The sequence below is a fragment of the Jaculus jaculus genome, chromosome 1 (genome assembly GCF_020740685.1).
Source record: "Jaculus jaculus isolate mJacJac1 chromosome 1, mJacJac1.mat.Y.cur, whole genome shotgun sequence".
In the NCBI taxonomy this organism is placed as follows: domain Eukaryota; kingdom Metazoa; phylum Chordata; class Mammalia; order Rodentia; family Dipodidae; genus Jaculus; species Jaculus jaculus.
In genome coordinates this window covers 110,889,791-110,909,620 of record NC_059102.1, presented here as the reverse complement: position 1 = coordinate 110,909,620, position 19,830 = coordinate 110,889,791, and the positions used below count along the sequence as shown (strand labels likewise).

At 37.0% G+C, this 19,830-nt stretch overlaps 1 protein-coding gene across 3 annotated transcripts in view; it reads right to left on the bottom strand.

Annotated features, from left to right (window-relative positions):
* Positions 1–19,830, bottom strand: part of Invs (inversin) — a 165,961-nt gene that overhangs the window by 115,021 nt on the left and 31,110 nt on the right. For all 3 annotated transcript variants that reach the window (XM_004656962.2, XM_045157860.1, XM_045157861.1), the window contains one exon: positions 13,106–13,272. In XM_004656962.2, the coding sequence (XP_004657019.2) occupies positions 13,106–13,272 (167 nt within the window). The remainder of the gene's footprint in view (positions 1–13,105; positions 13,273–19,830) is intronic.

Genomic DNA, 19,830 nt, shown 5'->3' with positions numbered 1-19,830 from the left:
AGCCATTATTGAAAAGTGGAGAAAAGAAGTGAAGAGCCATAGCATGCAGAGGAGTGCTTTGCAATGCTATCTTCCAGACACAAAGTGGTAGTTGCATTTATGACCTCATAGTCACTGTTGCTACAGCTACAACATATGCATAATATGGGGGTGAAAAATGAAATAACATCAAATTCGGAGAGGGACTACTTGGAAAGAAGGAGTTCAGTAGAGGGTGGCGTGGCAGTTACCTTCTAGGACAAAACAAACCAAAAGCATCTTGTGAGAGGAAAGGGTTTATTTCAGCTTACAGTCTTCAGGAAAAGCTTCATCCATGGTGGGATTGAGGGGGGGGGGGAGAATTGCATGAGCAGGAAGCTGGCTCACATATCAACATGGAGTTAGCAGAAAGAGTGAGCTGAACTCTGAACACAAAATAGGGCTGGACTTCAATGTCTGCCCTCAGTGGCACACCTCTTCCAGCCAGGCTTCACAGCCTTCCCAAATTGCCACCAGCTGGGGATCAAGTGTTCAAAATACATGAGCCTGTGGGGAATATCTCATTCAAGTCACCACAGGTAGACTGGGGAGGAGGAATGAAGGAAGGTGGTGGGAGGGGACTATGATCAGGGTATACTGTATATATGTATGAAAGTTGTCAATAGAAAGTTTAAAAAAGTTACCAGCGCCAGGTGTGGTGGCACATGCCTTTAATCCCAGCACTCAAGAGGCAGAGATAGAAGGATTGCTGTGAGTTTGAGGCCACCCTGAGACTCCATAGTGAATTCCAGGTCAGCCTGGGCTAGTGTGAGACCCTACCTCGAAAAACCAAAATAAATAAATAAATAAAAAATAAATAAAATAAAAGTTACCAGCAATATGCAATGTATAGATCCTTATTTGGATAAACCAACTTAAAAATTTTTATATTTATATTTGCAAGCAGAGAGAGAGAGACAGAGAGAGTATTGGCACATCAGAGCCTCCAACAACTGCAAACAAACCCCCAAATGCATGTGCAACTTCGTGCATCTGGCTTATGTGGGTACTGAGAAGTTGAACCTGGGTCATTAGGCTTTGCAGGCAAGTGCCTTAACTGCTGAACCATCATCTCTCCAGACTAAACCCACTTTTCAAAAAGTTTAAGATGCAAACAGGAAGATGTGAATACTGATTAGATTGTTACAAATTATTATATTACCATTAAATAATAAATATTATTAAAATAAGTTGAGTTATTGTTAATTTACTTTTTGGTACCATGGTATGATGGAAATTATATAAAAATACTTCTACCTTTTATATATATGCTGAAATATTGATGATGTCTGTGATTTGCCTTAAAATAGGCCAACAAAGTGCACAGATGAATCAAGTTTATGAATTAATAATTACTGAAACTAAGTGATGAGTATATTGGGTGTCGCTGATGCTATTATTTATTAAAATTTACCATATACACAGTCTCTCACTTTGAAAGTTTTTCTAATCAATAACTGCATTACCCTGTTCCTCAGTTTCATGTTGGAAGACCAATACACATTTACTAACTTCAAGTCTTCATTTTCTGGCTACTAAGATTGATACTGTAGTAGGTAGCTTTGTGTTGCTGAGATGAACATCCAAACCAGACCCAGTTCAGAGGGGGAAGGGATTTATTTCAAGCTCATGGATCCAGGAACAGTTCCACAGGTGGTGGAAAAAGCTGGCTCCCTTCCATAGAAAGAAAAGCTGCAGCAAGCAAAACACCAGCACCAGCACACATACAAACGCTCCAGAGCTCAGATTTTTCACACAGCAGGGTTGTGCCCCGGGATCTATACTCTATTGATAACCTCCTCTAGCCAGGTGGCTGGAGACCCACGTTACAATCTTTAATAAAATTCCTGAGACTATGGGGGACATAAAAACTAGCACATATACCTACTTTCTGTGTCTACCCATTAGCACTATATTTGTTAAGGTCATTTGCAAACTGTAAAATCCAATGGATGCTTTCAATTCTAACCATATTAGATGTTTCTTCATTAGTTCTGTAAGCACTTATTGAGTCCTTAGTGTAAAAAGTACAGTTCAAATCTTAGTATAGGTAAGATGAAACAGAAATGGGTCTTCTTTTGCAAGAAGCATCCTTTGGCTCCACGATCACCACACTGATCTAGTTCTTCATTTTGTTGTCTCCTTTGTAAACTTAGTTTTCTTAAGTAAAACTTCAATGTTGGTGCTTCCTATTTCTAGTCCTGGCTCCTTCTATACAACACACATACACTATAGTTGGGCATTTTATCTACTCCTACAGCTACCATTTGTACTAACAAGTACAAAACAGTTCTCACTTTGGAGACCAAAACTAGCCTTTCAAAATTTAGGGGCTGGGGAGATTGCTCATTGGTTATAGGTTCTCTTCAAAGCCTGCAGACCTAGATTCAATTCCCAAACCATCCATTTAAGGCAAGATACCCTGGTGCATGTGCAAACACACACACACTCAAACACATGCATGTATGCACATGTATGCATACACACACACATTTAAATAATTACTTTTTAAAGGTCTATCAAAATTTATACTAATTACACTCGGGAGGCAGAGGTAGGAGGATCACCGTGCGTTTGAGGCTAGCCTGAGACTACACAGTGAATTCCAGGTCAGCCTGGACTAGAGTGAGACCCTACCTTGAAAAAACAAAAAAAAAGTATATTAATTATTAATACCAAGATATCACGTGGGGACCTACAACTCAATTTGTTTACCTTTCAACTAATAACTTACTTTCAGAATTGTTACTTAAGTGCTTTATCCTACCTCTATGAATAAGTTAGGGATATGGTACTGGGGAGATTGCTCAGTGGCTAAGGAAAATTGCTTGCAAAGTCTCTGGTCACAGATTCCCCAGTACCCATGGAAAGCCAGATGCACAAAGAACTGCATGCATCTGGAGTTTGTTTATAGCAGCAAGAGGCCCCAATGCCCATATCTTCTAGCTCTGCTTGTAAATAAATAAATAAATAAATAAATGACATTTTAAAACATACAGTCAGGAATATTAGCCAAAAGAGACATTAATCTAGGAGGTTGGCATCTACCAATGTCACTGAAAAGGGGCAAACAGGCCTGGGATGTGGTTCAGTGGCAGAGTGCTTGCCTACATGCCCAAAACACTGCATTTGATCCCCAACAGTGCATCAACAGGGCATGATGACAGTCCTGTAATCCCAGTACTCCAGAGGTAAAGACAGGAGGAACACAAATTCAAGGTCATTCTCAGCTACCTAGTGGATTTTCAGCTAGCATGTGCTACATGAGACCATGTCTCTAAAAAGAAAATGGGGGAACACATACAAAAGCATGATAAAAAAGCATAGGGGCTGGAGAGATGGCTTAGCGGTTAAGCGCTTGCCTGTGAAGCCTAAGGACCCCGGTTTGAGGCTCGGTTCCCCAGGTCCCATGTTAGCCAGATGCACAAGGGGGCGCATGCGTCTGGAGTTCGTTTGCAGAGGCTGGAAGCCCTGGCGCGCCCATTCTCTCTCTCTCCCTCTCTCTGTCTTTCTCTCTGTGTCTATCGCTCTCAAATAAATAAATAAAAATAAAAAAAAAAAAGAATAGAACTGTGGTTTTGCTTGCACCATTGCCCTCACCTGGGAACTTTTGAGATGAGCAAATTCTCTAGCCCCAGGCTGAGTTTAAAAGGCTGGGATGGTCTCAGCCTTCCATGGGCTGTCCAGGCAATCATGGTGTACATCTAAGTTTAAGACCTGTGCATCGGAGCACGGACACAGTTTTCATTGCTCGTCAAACTCAGGCTGGGAAATGTGACCTCAGCACTTCTGTGCCCATGCCAGGAACCATTCTTGGTTCCATATGCTCATCCTATTTATAAGTAATGGTTATCAACTTCTGGATTTTTTTTTTTTTACTGTTTTAATAATAATTTAGCCAGGCATGATGGCACACGCCTTTAATCCCAGCACTTAGGAGGCACAGGTAGGAGGATCGCTGTGAGTTTGAGGCCACCCTGAGACTACATAGTGAATTCCAGGTCAGTCCGGACTAGAGTGAAACCCTACCTCAAAAACAAATAAACAAAAGAATTCATATTGATAAGTGTTTATGTAGCTACCACATAGATCAAGATAGAACATTCCCATGCTGGGTATGGTGGCGCACATGCCTTTAATCTTGGCACTTGAGAGACAGAGGTAGGAGAATCACATGAGTTTGAGGCCACCCTGAGATGACATAGTGAATTCCAGGTCAGCCTGAGCAAGAGTGAGATCCTACCTCAACAAAACCAAAAACCAAAAAAAAAAAAAAAAAAAAAGAAAGAAAGAAAGAAAAGAAAAAAGAAAAAAAGAACATTTCCAGCATCCCTGAAAGTTCCATGTCCCTCCTGAGTACATCATCCATTATATAGGTAACTACAAATCTGATTTGAATCACCATAACCATGAATTAGTTTCTTCTGTTCTTGACATTTATATAAATAGCATAGAAATTTTAAAAAGTTACTTCTTTCATTCAACACTGTATTTATAAAATTCAGTAATGGGGATGAATTTATCAGTAGTATTTTTGTAACTGTGTAGTATAAATACAATTTATTTACATATGTCTGTTGGTATATATTTGGGTTGTTTGAGCCAAGAGATTAAAACAGTGGACCTGGGGTGTAGTTCAAATAATTATACAATACTGGTCTAGCATGTTCAGGGCCCTGTGTTTGATTCTTAAAACTGCAAAAAAGGTGACATGGGTTGGAAGATGTCATCTCCCACAGATGGGACAGATATGGAAACATCTTTGCTAAGTTTTGAGAAACTTGACCATGACTCTCCAGATCTGTGGCCAGAACAATCATATCACTAGTTCTCCACTCAAATGGATGGCTAAAATAGAATGTGATGACATTGACATCTAGGAACTAGGAACTAGGAAGCTTCACCACAGCTAATTTGATGGAAGAGGTAGGAGGTCTACAGAATTTGGATGAATGCTGTCTACCAAGGACTGATAACACTGTATTAGAGGTTTAAAAAATATTGGTGCTGGCAAAGTATTCAGACTGAAAAAGGACTCGCAGCCTCCTCCTCACCTCTTCAATCAGGTCAAGAATGGAATCCAAGAGTAGCCAGGCTTGACACTAGAGCTGAGGCTTCAGCAATGATTTCAACCACTTGTAGAAGGGATGATTCTTGACTGAAAATCTTCATGGGGTAATTTTCATTTTAAGATTCAAGTCTTAAAGCTACAGATTTTAAAAGTTGTTACGATGGTTTCATAAAGTACATGGATTAATGTAATACCACAGATAGATTAAGAGAGAATCCCTGAAGAAATGCCATAGACCTCTTTTCCTCTAACAAAGAATCCCCTCTATGTGCATGCCAGCCTATTCCCTTCTTCCCTAAGCATTTGAAAATAAATTTCAAACACTAAAAAAAGAAGAAAAAACTGCAAAAAGAAAACAAAAATTCATTTCATTTATTCATTTATTTATTTATAAATAAAATTTATTTATAAGAATAAAGCCATCACATCATTTTCACACATCGTTTTGAGTGTGCTTTTGAGGTATATGTGTGGTGTAGTGTGTGTGCTGATGCACTGCCTCTTATGCATGCATATGAGGCCAGAGAAGAATGTCAGACATGCCTCCTCCCTCCCTCACCTGCTTGTTTCCTTAAGATCGAGTCTCTTATTGATTCTGGAGCTTGACATTTAGTAAGCCCCAGCAATTCTCTGATTCCTGCACCCCTCAGGACTGAGGTTATAGGTGTGTGTGATCATTCACAGATATTTACGTCAGTGCTGAAGAACCAAACTCAGGTGGTCTCAGGCCCCCATGGACCCTCATGCTTACATGGAAAGCACTCTTAACCAGTGACCCATCTATACAGCCCCTTACATATCTTTTTGTGGAAAGAGGCACTCATGTACCTGAGGTATTAATAGGATTTAAATTTATATTTATGTGTTTTTAGTATCTTTCTTCTATAGTTTTTCAAAGTAGATACATCAATTTACCTACCTTCTCTTAAAATGTTGAGACTCCTAGTTGCTCCATATCCTCACCACCAATTAATACCGACTGTGCAATTTTGTCACTTTAGACATGCCAGTGGTTGAGTATCATGTCCTTATTTGCATATTCCTAATTAGCAATGATGTTGTATACATTTTTATGTATCTTTTGGGCATTTGGACATAATCTTTTGTGAAATAAGGCTACATGTGTCAGCATGAGTAAGTCTTTAAAAAAACCAACAACAGGAAATTATAAAATAGCAAGTTGGGGAATGACATACATGGTATAATACCATTTATTTAAAGATTATTTTTTTTGAGGTAGAGTTTCACTCTAGTCCAGGCTGACCTGTAATTCACTATGTCATCTCAGGGTGGCCTCAAACTCATGCCTACTAACTCTGTCTCCCAAGTGCCGGGATTAAAGGCATGCACCACCATGCCCGGCTATTTAAAGATTTTTAAGAATGCAAAATAATATTGCTTAAGTGTATGAGTATGTGTCGGAAAAATATGCATGGCAACTGAAACTATGAAAATGAAAACAGATTAAGGAGACAGGGAAACAGAATCTTGGAAGATAAATAGTTTTCAAATGTATCTATGTTGTTTGTTTTATTTAAAAAATGTGACGCAAAAAAGAAAAAATAAGAAATATTCAGTTTTATTCCTTCTAAGTGTAATATATCTGAATGTCTTTTAGATTATCTTCTAGTCTGTATGTTCACTTAGAATAATAAATTAATAAAATAAGACCAAATATATGAGAGGCAAAGAGAGCAGCAAATTATTTTTTTAAGGGAAGAAAAGTGATGCTGGGGATGTAGCAGTTGGCTAGCATGCATGAAGTCCCGGGTTCAATCTCCAGGTAGAGAGAGAGAGAGGTACTTAGGGAGTGACAGCAGACGAATGGATATGAGAGATATTAAGGACTTAAGTTTCCTCATCCAATGACAAACCAGAAAAAATCCCACCTCTGACATCTAGTGATCTCCAAATAGTAATCTGATGTCTACACCAATACTGTAGTTTGACTAGTAGCAAAAGTATTAATAACATATTTCTAGCAGCATATTTTTCTTTTCTTTTTTTTAAAGTTAGGGAAGGAGCATATTTTTCTAATAAATGGCTTTAAGTTTAAGGATTCATCACTCCTACATACAAAAAAGTATTATTCCATTCTATCCATCACTTTACAGAAAAGTATTATTCTATTCTATCCATCTTGCAGGTGAAGAAATTAAGGTAGATAAGCATTACTTCTTAAGAAACTAAGTTTAAACTTCAATAGTTTTCAAGTTTCATAATAAATTCATGTGGTACTCATACTTATTGGCCAATTTGTATATTTATTAAACAAACAGTGACAATTAAGTGGCAGACTGTAACTAAAATCCAGTAAGATATGGACTCTACCCTCCAACAGCTTAATTGGAACCATGGTAGTAAGTTATGGTAGATGTATGTATGTACTCAGGAGGAATACAGGAAAATTAAGTTGAAGGGGACTGGACAGCACATCCTTTGGTGTACCTGTGTGTGCATGCACATACAAAATAAAGGAAATCTTAAGTTTTCCTGCAAGAAAAATGTCAGTGGTATTTTGTTCTATTTCTCACTCTCTTTCACTCTCATATGTTGTATGTGTGCATGTGTGTATGCATGTGTGTCTGTGTGCAGGAGCACATACATATGTATATACATGTATATGTGGAGGCCAGAGGTCAATGTTGGGTGTCTTCCTCAATTGCTGTCTATCTTATTTTTGTTTTTTGAGACAGTGTATTTTACTAAGCCTGGAGTTTACCAATTTGACTAGACTAGTGAGCCAATAAGCCCCAGGGATTCTATCATCTCCCTCCTCAGCAATGGACTTACATGTCTGTGCCTCATTTTTATATAGGTACTAAGGATCTGTACTCATGCTTATACAGCAAGCACTTCACCAACTGAACCACCTCTCCAACCCCCTGTCCTCTTTTACATCTTGTAAATAATTAACATGGAGGGAGCACATCTTACATAATAAAACCATTTAAGATTCAGTTTTCAGAGATATGCTAAAATCTGTTTATGAATGAGAAATATAGTCACAATCTGAAGTTTCTCTAATTTTTGTGTTTAATATAGTATTTTAAAGTAGATGATTTTAATCTTCTTCAAGGCAAATTAATAAACTCCTAGAACATTAAACTGTATAAGAATTAACAAATCTTTTTATACCCTTTATTAGCAAATAGATATATCTGTGGCCATAAGAGAAATAAGGAGGTTCTCTGAAGCAAAATATTTCTAGTAATAAGATATCTTTTCTTGAGAATCTCAGAAAGGCTATGACCAATTGCTTTCTTGGATTAAACCAAGGGTACCAAATGGGAAACAAATTAGGTTCATATGTTCAGCATAATAAGATGAATTTTATCCTCACAGGTACTGTTTCTTTAGCTCCTTGGACTAGCAACAATCTGTTTCTAGAGAAGTGAGTATGTGTTAAAGCCAAGCAGCAGAGTTCAATAAGGTTTTCCACATCTATGTATTTTGAAATTGAATCAATGTTTCTAAATAGTCGAAGTGTCTAGTATTTGCATTAATGCCTTTCTATATAAATAGTATAAAATTTATTCAACTAGACATATCAGGTATGTTAGATTTAGAGGGATTAAAAATAAATGAAACAAAATTCTTTCTGGGATCTCCAAACTTTTTAGCAGAAAAGCAAACAATAATTACAATGTAAAGCAATGTGGTTCTTATAGAGATATGAACAGTATACTATGAAAACATGAGCTTTCCCACCAAGAAACCCAAGAAAATGAAACAAAATCAGTTTAGTATTATAGTTAAAACCACAAGTTAATAATTGATCAACACAGGTCAGTAATGACTACTTATATATTTAGACTGTTGATACTGTAGAAATAGTGTTGGTGGCCATTAGTCCTCCTAAGATATTTGATGATATGATTTTAATGTTTATGCTTCCTATATGTCCCTCCAAAATTTATAGCCTTGCAGCTGGAAAATAAAAGCATAGGAAGTGCATGGTATAAAAGGCTGGCACCAGCACACAACAGATACTACCTGGCTGGAAATTAATGAATTTGCGTTGTCAAAATTAATTACTCATATGTTTTAAAGTGAGAATGGACCCCTAAAAAATCAATTTGTTATGTACTAAAAGAATTAAATGTGAAGGAAATGTGGGATATTTTTAAAAAAATCTCTGCTCAGCTGTTCAGTCACCCAGCTGTTGTTTACTGCTGGGTTTCATAGAGTCTTACCCTGAACAAAAACAGCTTAGCAATAGAGAATGACTATAAGACATTTATGTCTAGATTGTTGGGTTTCTCCTCTGCAGTTTCTTCCACACCAACATCTTGCCATTCAGGTTCTAGCCAAGAGACTCTCCAGCTCCACCTTGGTTTCTTCAGCCTAGTAAGGCCATTTGTGCTATATTTGTTTGCATCTCAACTTGGAAAATGCCTTTAAAGAAGGAAGTTAGAATTCATGTGATATTACTTTAAAGCTTTCTTTCTATGATGGATTGTATTTTATTAGCTCTAATCTCTGCTAATTGCTCTTAATGCTTTCAAATAGTGTATATACATTTTTCTCAGCTATCACATTTCTAGCAGCATAGCTAATCTAAAATCAGCAATCATGGCCAGCACTGATGCCTAATCATGAAAGTCTCACATTGGAGTAGCTTCTCTGGATTCTTACACTTTCACCTCTAAACAGTCCAACAGCAGTTATTTTATATTGTGTTTCTCGTGATTCCAATATTTGATCTTTTCTGAGGATTAAATATGTTTTTTTGTTTATTTTTATTTATTTGAGAGCGACAGACAGAGAGAGGAAGAGGGGGAGAGAGAAAGAGAGAATGAACACACCAGGGCCTCCAGCCACTGCAAATTTGAACTCCAGACGCGTGTGCCCCCTTGTGCATCTGGCTAACGTGGGTCCTGGGGAATTGAGCCTCGAACCGTGGTCCTTAGGCTTCACAGGCAAGCGCTTAACCACTAAGCCATGTCTCCATCCCTAAATATGTTTTTTTTAATGTTGACTCTCATTTATAGAAGATTGTCACCTTATGTGTTTGGTGATCTTTTATTGTGAGCTTATATTTGGTTTAGTTTAATATAGGGTAATCCTAGAAATTTAAGGTGAAAATATGTTCTCTAAAGAGTGGGACTGTGTGTGTGTGTGTGTGTGTGTGTGTGTGTGTGTGTATTCTCCTAAACAGGATGTCTTAATAGACTTGGAATGTATAACTTCTACATAGTCTTTGAAAATTTCCAGGTCATTTGCCATCTTACTCTTATGTACTCCTTTCTTTGTCTGATTTTATAACAATTGTGCTTTGTCTTAAACACAAAATCAAACAACACCCAGGTTTGACAGAGTAGAGTACTGAAGAAAATTACCATCTTTGTTATGGAAATTCCAACAGTGTAACTAACAGACACATTATTGCTCTTGGCAAGCACGTAAAACAACAAACAGCAAAAGAGACATGTTTAATTATCAGATACTTAAAAGAACATGAAATTTGTTACTTATGAAATCAACCATGTAAGTTCTAATCTGTGTCCTACTTCTATTTATTTCTTGAAACTATATTAAGGAATAATTAAAGTAAAAATGGGGCCTTGGGAAATAACTCAGTTAGTGAAGTACTTGCCTGGCAAGCTAGTACCCATATAAGGAGAGCTGGACATAGTGGTCCATGCTTATAATCCCAAAGCTGAAGAGGTGGATACAGGAGGCTTTCTGGTATTCACTGGTCAGCCAGTCTAGACTATTTGGTGTGCTCCAAGCCAATGAGAGATACTGTCTTTACAAAAAAGTAGATGGTGCCTGGAAAATAATACCTGAGGTTATCCACTGGCCTCCATACATACATGTACTTATGTGCACATATACCTATACACAGTGGTGCACATGCACACACAAGAATACACACACACACACACACAGGGCAAAATGGAAAGACAGGTGTAGTGGTTTGTACTTACAATCCTAGCCCTTGGGAAGCTAAGAAAGACTGCCATAAATTTGAGAAATGCATATGCTACAGAGTGAAATCTTATCTCAAAAATAAAAAGAAAAGTAAGTGAACATGAGAATAAGCAAAATCTAATACAACTAACATGTTAGGTGATGCATGTCCCTTCTGTCAGCTATTTTGGTCACATTATTTCCAAAGATGCCATGGTGTTGAATAATCAATTTAAATCCTCATTTCATCCTCACATAATCTACTTGATGCTCTGTTTATCAATGTACATTTTTAAAAGCTGAATTTCACAGTTAAATGAATCATAATGAAAAGTCTAAGGGCATCAAATTCTTAATATAAAGGGTCATTCCCAATGTGTTTTTAATTGATAAGCTAAGTGCAGTTACCCTTCCTGAGTGAATAATTTTATCAGCTGACAAGCTTAGGTGAAAGGTTATAAATACTAGAGTAGCAGTTAAAGCACACTGAAAAGGAAGGAGAATTTTTTTAGAAATTACTATAATAAAAAGCAAATTCAGAAGAAGCAACTTGAAATAACCTGACAGACCTAACATGTAAGAGCATATGACTAGCATATTCAGTAGTGTGTCTTAATGTCAGTGTCTTTTTATGCATTCAACTAATGAAAAGGTATTTTTCTAACCCCTCAATTAATCAGCTCTAGCTGATCATATTTTTTTTTTTAAATGAGAAATAACTCTAATAGTTTCTGCTGGATCTCTCTTTTTTCATTGGTTTTTATTCCAAAAACATATAGTATAAAATAAAAAAATATACTGGAAATATATCTTATAAAGTAACATCTTATAAAGGGAAATAGTTTGTATGTCAGTCTTCAAGTTAACTTAGAAGCTTCCCATTTTATCTTTGTGATACATTTAAACTTAACAAGCTGATCTCTTAACAATGACCTGAAAAACTTGGAATCACTGGTAATTGGTAACATAATTTTAAAATTTAAAAAAGTTGAAAGTATACTAAAACATAATTTTTTACTATAAATATGTGATATTAATGCCACATATTTCTAAAGAGATTACAACCTTTATATAATTTTGGTTTTGGTTTAATGGATCCAGGAAGCAGCTCTTTCATACCAATGTATCAAAAATACAAATGTGGGGCTGGAGAGATGGCTTACTGGTTAAGGCATTTGCCTGCAAAGCCAAAGGGCTCAGGTTTGAGTCCTTAGAACCCACATAAGCCAGATATGGTAGCACATGTGTCTGGAGTTTCTTTACAGCAGCTGGAGGTGCTGGCATACCCATTCTCCACCGCCCCTCTCTAGCACTGTACCTATGTGCTTCTCTGTCTCTATCAAATAAGTAAGTAAGTAAGTAAGTAAATAAATAAATAAAAGCTTTAAAAATACAAATTTGAAGAATAAGGAAAAATAACTTTGTACATTTCTTAAATTTATTATTTCTCAAATGTTCACATTAATAAAATCACATAGTTCATGTGAAATATTCTGACATGTGAGTTAGAGATTATAACTTTTGATTGTAAAAGCAGTATCAAGAAAGAGACTTTAGGTGGGGTGCTGTGGTACATGACTTTAATCCCAGCACTCAAGAGGCAGAGGTAGCAGGATCAATATGAGTTTGAAGCCAGCCTGGGACTACAGAGTGAGTGCCAGGTTAGTCTAGGCTAGAGTGAGACCCTACCTCAAAAAAAAAAAAAAAAAAAAGAGAAAACCCAAACCAAAAAAAAGTAATAAAGAGAATTTAAACAATTAAAAGTGTAAAAACTAATGTTCATTTCCAATGTTTAAGCCTAATACATATTATTATTTTTATTCATTTCTTTTTAGTCTTTATTTTTCTTATATATACAATTGTAACGTACTTTAATCATAGTGATAATTTTGTTTGTCAGAAAAATTCGATTGTTACAGCCATTAATAGTTATCCATGCTTTACTCTGTGGTTTGAAGACTGCTTTTTTTTTTTGAAAAATTGCGAGTCCTGAGTCACATACTTATGATTTATTTATTATTCATCCATTGCATAGTTCCACAAATCAACTAACAAATACCATGCAAAATGTTTACTCTTCCAAGTAATTTTACTTCTCACCTTTTGAGCTGCAAGATGGAGGGCTGTCCTCCGGCTATGGTCAGTCTTATTGACATCTGCTCCTGCCTTCAGAAGAGCCTCAGCACAGTCCAGTCTGTCTGCCAGCACACAGTACATAAGCGGTGTTCTCCCAAACTGGTCTTCTTTGTCTTTAAGGGCAGAGTTTCCTATAAGTAGAACAGATAGTTAGTAATTGTTTTGACCACTAAATAAATATAAAATACAGTTCTCCAGTCTTCATTAATAAGTACTGTGATAAATACATTAAATATAGCATTTCATCTTAGTTTAGCCTATGATATAGATGCTAACATTCTTCCATTATGGGCAACTGAGGCTCATGAAAGTTAATTGATTAACCTATCTGCATTCATACTAAGATCAGATGGTAAAACTCTAAAGGTCATATCATATTCTCACTGTTATTTTGAGATATGGAACTATTCATGTTTTTCTTTTACTTCTTTGTCAATAAACACTTTTGCAGTGTCAACCATACAGTTAATATTGTGAATGTTTTCATGAGTGGTAAGAAAATAAGTCATATTTGGTTTTCCTTTCTAGTCAGGTTGGAGCAAGTATATAGCATCCTTATACTATTGCTAATTACACTTAAAATACTATAAAATATTTGAGAAGGAGACACAAACAGGCAAATAGAATAGAACTAGAGAGACAATCTGGTGGTAACCTAAAGGGTATCTTTTTTCCTCCTATACATAGCCAGTTAGGTGCTAGAGTAGGCCAGAATCTGGAATCACCACAAGTAAATAACACTTTTTAGTCAAAATCCTGTGAAACAGGTAGCCCCTTCCACAAGAATTCTATGCCTGCTCAAAGCATATTCATTAAAAGAAATTCCACCTCCTCTTCTCCACACTTGGAAGGTGTCCTGCCAGCTACAGCATCCTAAATTAAGCAAAAGATAGCAATTCTTAAAATTTTTTTTTTCAAGGCAGAGCTTTATTCTAGTCCAGGCTAATCTGGAATTCACTATGTAGTCTCAGGGTGGCCTAGATCTCATAGTGATCCTCCTACGTCTGCCTCCTGAGTGCTGGGATTAAAGGTGTGCATCACCATGCCCAGCTCTAAAAATATTTTATTTATTTATTTCCAAGGAGAGAGAGAGAGAGACTGATAGAATGGGTATGACAGAGCCATTAGATACTGCAAACAAACTCCAGATGCAGGCACTGTTTTGTGTATCTGGCTTTATGTAGATCTTGGGGAATCGAACCTGGGTTATTGGGCTTTGCATGCAAGCACCTTAACCACTGAGAAATCTCTCCAGCCCAAAAGATAGCAATTATTGACAAAAAGCAGTTCTTTAGATTGGTACATGGAATCAGACACACTGACCAATCCATGTGGGAAACTGATCAGGATCAAAATAGCACCAAGTTCTGTGAATTGAACCATGTTGGAATACCGCTCAGGTTCCAAATTGGCCTGGGTAGGAAAGAAGTAGGACAGACCAGACGAGCCCCGAAAGAGCTCTGAAAACTAAGTTGCATGGGAACCACAGTCACAAGACTGCTTACCCTGAATCAAAGCAGGTTGTCAATATACTAAAACAGAATTCTTTTTTAAAAAAGATATTTTATTTGCTTATTTATTTATTTGGGAGAAAGAAAGAGGAAGGGTGTGTGTGTGTGTGTGTGTGTGTGTGTAAGAGAGAGAGAGAAAGGAGAGAGAGAGAGAGAGAGAGAGAGAGAGAGTATGCCAGAGCCTCTAGCCATTGAAAAGAATTCTAGATGCATGTGCCACCTTGTGCAGTTGGCTGTATATGGGTACTGGGGAATCGGACCTGTGTCCTTTGGTTTTGCAAGCAAGTACCTTAATAACTAAGCTATTTCTCCAGCCCCTAAAACAAAATTTTAAAATAAAATCCAGGCTCAGCTGGGCGTAGTGGTTCATGCCTTTAATCCGAGCACTTGGGAGGCAGAAGTAGAAGGATAGCTGTGAGTTTGAGGCCACTCTGAGACTACATAGTGTATTCCAGGTAAGCCAGGGCTAGAGAGAGATGCTACCTCAAAAGAAACGAACAAACAAATCCAGTCTCATAACACACAATATACCAAAGATACAGTCCCAAATTATTGGGTAACCCAAAAATCATGAAAATATTAACTTAAACAATAAAAGACAATAAACACAAATTCTGTGATGATACAAATTTGATTTTGACAAATATTAAAATCTATTACAAAAATGCTTTGATAATCATGAGCATTCTTGAAACAAGTACAAAATCACAAAGTCTTAGCAACGAAAGGAAGATACAAATATGAACCAAAGGAATTGACAACTCCCATAATTACAGAAAATAAACCATGATAATTCCCCCCACATTTCCATTACAACTCCACTCTCCATCATATCCCCTCCCTCTCTCAATAAATTTCTTTTATTTTGATCTCATCATCGTTTCCTCCTATTATGATAGTCAGCCAGGCACTGTAAAGTCATAGATATTCAGGTCATTTTGCGTTTAGAAGACTGTACTGTAAGAGTCCTACTCTTCCCTTGCTTCTTACATTCTTTCTGCAACCTCTTCTGCAATGGACCCTGAACCTTGGAGATGTTTCAGTGCTGAGCACTCCTCTGTTACTTCTCAGCACTGTGGTGCCCTTTGAGTCATCCCAGAGGTCACTGCCATGTGAAAAGAGAAGCTTCTCTAACCAAATGTAAGAGTAGCATAAATATATGGATATGAGGGATGGAGAGATGGCTTAGCAGTTAAGCGCTTGCCTTTGAAGCCTAAGGACCCCAGTTTGAGGCTCAATTCCCCTGGACCCATGTTAGCCAGATGCACAAGGGGGCACATGTGTCTGGAGTTAGTTTGCAGTGGCTGGAGGCACTGGTGTGCCCATTCTCTCTCTCTCTCTCTCTCTCTCTTTCTCTCTCCCTTTTCTCTCTCTGTCTGTCACTCTCAAATAAATAAATAAAAATGAACAAAAATAATTTTTTTAAAAAATATATGGGTATGAACATTAAAAGAAGTGCTAGCCAGGCAGTTTGATGAGTATAATATATGTATTTAGCCAGACACCAGCAGGCATTACACCCCTAGGTTTCATGACTTCCCTTGTCATAGGTTTTTGATTATCAGGCATGTATCTATTCCCTCCTGTGGAGTAGGACCTCCAGTATAATTAGAGAGCAGCTGGTTTCCCCCACAACAGATATGCCACTATTGTACCTGTTGGCTCATTTGACCTGGCTGGCACAACTTAAGGCTTGCAGTATACACTGTTGTTTATCTATACTGATGACTTCTCTTTCTCCCATGAGGCTGCATGCAGCATAGCTTTTTCTAGCTTTCTGTCAACTGCTCTACACGGAGGAGGTTTTCAGCTTAGATTTAGCAAGATTTGTCAGTGATTTTGCAGCCTAAGCATGTGGAGTTTTCAGCAACAGGGTCTTACTATCTAAAGATATTCCTGGTGAGAAATCAAGAGCCTGAGCAATGGCTCTGTAATGTTTTGGCATCATCAGGGACCTCCTTGGGCAACAACTCATTGGAAGGTATCCCATCCTCAGTACTGAAAATTTTCTGTTTACAATCTATGGCTTCTAGGTACACCATTGTCCAAAACAGTAGATTTCCATATTACTTATTCATATACTCTTAGATTTTTATTAACCCTCCCCACACCCATCCTTTACTCAGTCCCTTCCCCTGACCTCAATTGGGCCGTTCCACCCCCAGCAATGTTCTTTTACTTACATATATACAATGCCACATCCTTAAGTCCTTCCTTTTCCTTGCTCCCTTAAAGCCCTTTCTAGTTTATTGGCCTCTGTTACTGAGTTTGATTCCAACTCACAAACAAGTCCAAAAATTTGTAGCTAGGATTCACATATGACTTTCTGGGCCTGGGTTACCTCACTTAGCATAATCCTTTCCAGGTGCATCTATTTCCCTCCAAATTCCATAATTTCATTTTTTTAACTGCTGAATAGAACTTCATTATACAAATGTACATCTGCATTATCTACTCATCAGTTGAGGGATATCTAGGCTGGTTCCATTTTCTAGCTACTGTGAATATAGCGGCAATAAACATGGATGGGAGCTGGGTGTGGTGGCACCCACCTTTAATCCCAGCACTCGGGAGGCAGAGGTAGGAGGATCGCCATGAGTTCAAGGCCACCCTGAGACTACAGAGTTAATTCCAGATCAGCCTGGACCAGAGTGAGACCCTACCTCAAAAAACAAAAACAAAACAAAATAAAATAAAATAAACATGGATGGCAAATATCTCTAAGGTAGTGCTATGAATCTGTAGGATATATGCCTAGGAGTAGTATAGCTGGGTCATATGGGAAATCTAATTTTAGCGGTCTCAAGGACCTCCATACAGACTTCCACAATTGCTGGACCAGATGACATCCCCACTCTAACAGTACAGAGGGTTCCTCTTTTTCCACATCCTTGCCAGCGTTTATTGTAATTTGTTTGCTTAATAACAACCATTCTGACAGGAGTACGATGGAATCTCAAAGTTGTTTTAAGTTGCATTCCCTGTTGGCTGAAGATGTATCACATTTTTTTTAGATGTTTATACTCCATCTGAATTTCTTCTTTTGAGAATTCTCACTTTACTTCCATAGCCCATTTGTTAATTGGGTTGTTTGATTTCTTATTGTTTAGTTTTTTGAATTCTTTGTATATCTTGGGTATTAATCCTCTGTCAGATGAATAGCTGACAAAGATAGTCTCCCATTCTATAGGTTGCCTCTTTGCTCTACTTACAGAGTCCTTTGCTGTACAAAAGCTTTGTAATTTCATGAGGCACCAGTGGTTGATCAGTGGTTTTATTTGCTGAGCAACTGGGATTATATTAAAAAGTCATTGCCTATACCAATATGCTGATGAGTTTCCTTTACTTTTTCCTCTAGCAGTTTCAGAATTTCAGGTCTGACAGTAAGGTATGATCTATTTGGATGTAATTCTTGTGCATAGAGATAAATATCTATTTTCATCCTTCTACTTATAAATATCCAGTTTTCCAAGCACCATTTTTTGAAGTGGCTGTCTTCTCCAATGACTATTTTTGGCATTTTTATTGAAGTTCAGGTGGCTGTAGCTGCCTAAACTTACATCTGGGCCCTGTATTCTGATCCATTGATCTACATGTCTGTTTTTGTGCCAGTACCATGTTGTTTTGTTACTATGGCTCTGTAATATAGGTTAAAATCAGGTATGATGATAACACCAGCCTTGTTTTTGTTGCTCAAAATTGTTTTTGATATTAGGGGTTTTCTGTGCTTCCAAATGAATTTTAGGATTGCTTTCTTCTATTTCCATGAAAAATGTCATTGGAATTTTGATGGGGATTGCATTAAATGTGTAGATTGCTTTGGGAAAGATTGACATTTTCACAACATTGATCACATTTCCTAGTGTCTTCTGCAATTTCTGTCTTGAGTGTTCTAAAGTTTTCATTGTAGAGATCCTTCACTTTCTTGGTTAGGTTTATTCCAAGGTATTTTATTATTATTATTTTTTTTAGGCAATAGTGGATAGGAGTTATTTCAACCTCAGCATGTATGTTGTTAGTCTGTATATAGGGAGACTTCTGATTTCTGTGTGTTTATTTTGGATCTTGCTACATTGCTAAAACTGTTTATCAGCTAATAGCTTGCTGGTAGAATCTTTAGGGTTCTTTATATAAAGAATCACATGATCTGCAAATAATGATAATTTAATCTCTTCCTTTCCAATTTGTATCCCTTTTATGTATATCTCTTGCCTTACTGCTATAGCTAAGAGTTCCAGTACTATATTAAATAAAAGTGAGGACAGTGGACACCCTTGGCTTGTCCCTGACTTTAGTGGAAAAATTTCAAGTTTTTCCCCATTTAGTATTATGCTTGCTGTAGGTTTATCATAAATAGTAGCTTTTATTATGTTGAGATATGTTCCTTCTATTCCCAGTTTCTGTACAACTTTAATCATGAAGGGATGTTGGATTTTGTCAAATGTCTTTTATGTGATTTTTGTCCTTCAGTCCATTTATATAGGTGTGTAACATTTACCAATTTTCATATGTTGAACCATCCCTGAATCTCTGGGATAAAGCCTACTTGGTCAAGGTGACTGATCTTTTCGATATATTCTTGTATTTGCTAATATTTTGTTGAGAATTTTTACATCTATGTTCATGAGGGAGATTTGTCTCCATTATGAAGATTTTGTTGTGTCTTTGTGTGGTTTTGGTATCAGGGTAATGCTGGCATCATAGGGGAATGGTAGGATTCCTTTCTTTTCTATTTTATAGAAAAGTTTGAGAAGCATTGGTTTTAGTTCTTCCATGAAAGTCTGGTAAAATTCACCAGTGAATCCATCTGGATCTGGACTTGTTTTAGTTGAGAGATATTTTATAACTGCTTGTATCTCTGTACTTGTCTATTTAAGTGGTTAATCTCATCTTGATTTAATTTTGGTAGGTAATATTAGTCAAAGAAATCACCTGTTTATTTTAGATTTTCAAACTTAGTATATGTTCTTAAAGTATGTCCTTATGATTTTCTTTGCCTCCTGTTGTAATGGTGTCATTTCCATCTCTAATTTTGTTAATTTGTGTCTCTTCTCTCTTTCTTTTGGTCAGGTTTGCTAAGGATTTATCAATTCTTGTTTATCCTTTCAAAGAACCAACTCTTTGTTTCATTCATTCTTTGTGTTGGTTTTGGTTTCTATTCCATTAAATTATGCTCTA